We start from the raw sequence: 2287 nt of genomic DNA, 5'->3' as shown, positions 1-2287 counted from the left end.
AAACTTTTAATCACTAAAATTATATAATCATATACATTTAATTTTTTAACTATATATTATTTCAAAATTTACTAACCAAGAATCTTTATTATAGGTATATTATGATAGCACATTATGGAATATATACCAAAATCTATAAACCACTCTGGATCGGATGTATGATTGCTTTTTGTTGGGCTTTGAGCTTTGGCATGCAAATTCCAACCTTCTTAGGATACTGGGGTATGTATTATTAATAAAATGTGTTATTTACTTTATTTAAAGGCAAATTTTGTTTTAAGTTACTGAAGTGATTTATTAAACATTAAGTGCAAAATGCATTATATATATTGGATATTAATTTTTTTTTAGGTAAATATTCTTATGATCATAACCTTAGGACTTGTTCAATAATGGAAGATGAATGGGGTCGGTCATCAAAGCAATCTTTATTTTTGATTGCATTTGTTATACCTTGCGTTATTATTGTCGGTTGCTATGCAAAGATATTTTGGGTGGTCCATAGGTAATAAAAACTTGATATTGATATTTCAAATGTATTAATATGTTATCATTTTCTCTCCTACAATGATATTTTTAATGGAAAAATCAAAACTTTATTTAGCTCTGAGAGTAGATTGAGGAGGCATGCTGCTGGAAATACAGGAAAAGACAAAAGAGAGTCAAAAACCAAAAGAAACGAATGGAAAATCACAAAGATGGTTTTGGCCATTTTTTTGTCTTTCTTGGTTTGTTACTTACCTATTACTATCATCAAAGTATATGATCGCTCTGTACAATTTCCAGGTAAATACACATAATGTACTTATATTTCTTTTATGTAATTTCCAACGGTTGAGATGCATAGGGTTTAGTTAAAATTATTGTATCACAAATGCATGAAGAATTATATTGTATAAATTTTGATTGAAAATTTTATGTGATAAAATTGTTATGATTCTATTATAATTATTATGATAATTAGACAATTTAAATTTGAGAGAGAAATAAACTATTAACTTTTAAACTTAAAAGAAAAAAAAAATAGTATCTATTATTTTGATAAAATAAATACTTTCTTAAAAATTTGTGCTTTTTTGTTTCAATCATTTTAATAAACGGTTTTTAGTTTTTCAGTTTACATTCTTTAAATTTCATCAAATTTTAAAATAAAAATTCTCTAAATTATTCTAAAATATATTATTAAATATATTTAATAATTTATATTCGATAAATTATTCTAAAAATTCTATATATTTTTCTAAATTATTCTAAATATTTTATTATGTTAAAAGTTATTGGTTGAATGTTCTTATGAAACTTTAAAAAAAGGCAAACATTGATTGAATTTTGTAGGATATGCTATTATAGATAAAAATGTTTTCATAACAATTTTGAAAAACAACTGGCTTTTCATCAGGCATTTAAAAAAAATTCTGACTCAAATTATGAAATGAAACTATTAGCTTAATTACAATTAATTTGAATAATCTTTTGCCCCCTTCTGTTGTAGAAAATTGGTATTATTATTTGAGTTGTGAATAAAACAGTAGGTGACACTATGACACTGCTCGGAACAAAGAAACAGACAGTACACATACAAAATATATATAAGCAAATATAATAAATAAGCAAAGTAATAAATAAAAGGAAATAATAATACAAATTTTAGGAAGAAAATTGTTTTAGAAAAAGGGTATTATTATTTGATTTGTAAATAAAACAGTAGATGGCGAAACTATGACACTGCTAGGAACAGTGGTCAGGGCTTCTATTAAGGAAAACATATTCTCCTTGTACTTGTTTATGAACCCATTCCCTGAATTCCACAACACCTCCCACTCTCCAATTTTACCCAATTCAAATAAAAAATTAACAATCAGCTGATAAAAAAAATTGATAAAGAGGGTAGAAATTTAAGAACAAGTAGGCATGAAGAAAAACAATTACTTGCAGCACTCTTTCTAAGCTTGCATGATTATACAATTAGATATCACATCCAAACCCTTTTTACTTTTCTGAAATTCTCTAAGATTTTGACCATTTCACTTATAAATCATTTCAGTCTTCTTTATTCAACTTATAATAAAATCAATTTTAATATATTTTTATGTGTTCATTAACCCTCAGCTTGGGCACACACAGCATCAACATTTTAACTTGTTACTTTACCTTAAATTTAATTTGATTTAGGTCTAATTTCAAAGTTGTTATAAAAACTTATTTGTATTTAAAACTTCAGTGTACAAAAAAGTTCTTTTATAGCTTACTGAATTTTCAAGTTAAATAAAATAAAATTTTTTATTTA

General features: G+C 24.9%; 1 protein-coding gene across 5 annotated transcripts in view; it reads left to right on the top strand.

Moving 5' to 3' along the window:
* The window catches only part of moody (G-protein coupled receptor moody), a 112739-nt gene that overhangs the window by 104008 nt on the left and 6444 nt on the right, over window positions 1-2287 (top strand). For all 5 annotated transcript variants that reach the window (XM_014432307.3, XM_014432306.3, XM_014432308.3 and 2 more), the window contains 3 exons: window positions 95-222; window positions 352-505; window positions 605-786. In XM_014432307.3, the coding sequence (XP_014287793.1) occupies window positions 95-222; window positions 352-505; window positions 605-786 (464 nt within the window). The remainder of the gene's footprint in view (window positions 1-94; window positions 223-351; window positions 506-604; window positions 787-2287) is intronic.

The sequence above is a fragment of the Halyomorpha halys genome, unplaced genomic scaffold (genome assembly GCF_000696795.3).
Source record: "Halyomorpha halys isolate HHAL.00 unplaced genomic scaffold, Hhal_1.1 Scaffold1043.1, whole genome shotgun sequence".
Lineage (NCBI taxonomy): Eukaryota > Metazoa > Arthropoda > Insecta > Hemiptera > Pentatomidae > Halyomorpha > Halyomorpha halys.
Note: the sequence above shows the minus strand (reverse complement) of the source record. Positions and strands in the feature narration are given on the sequence as shown.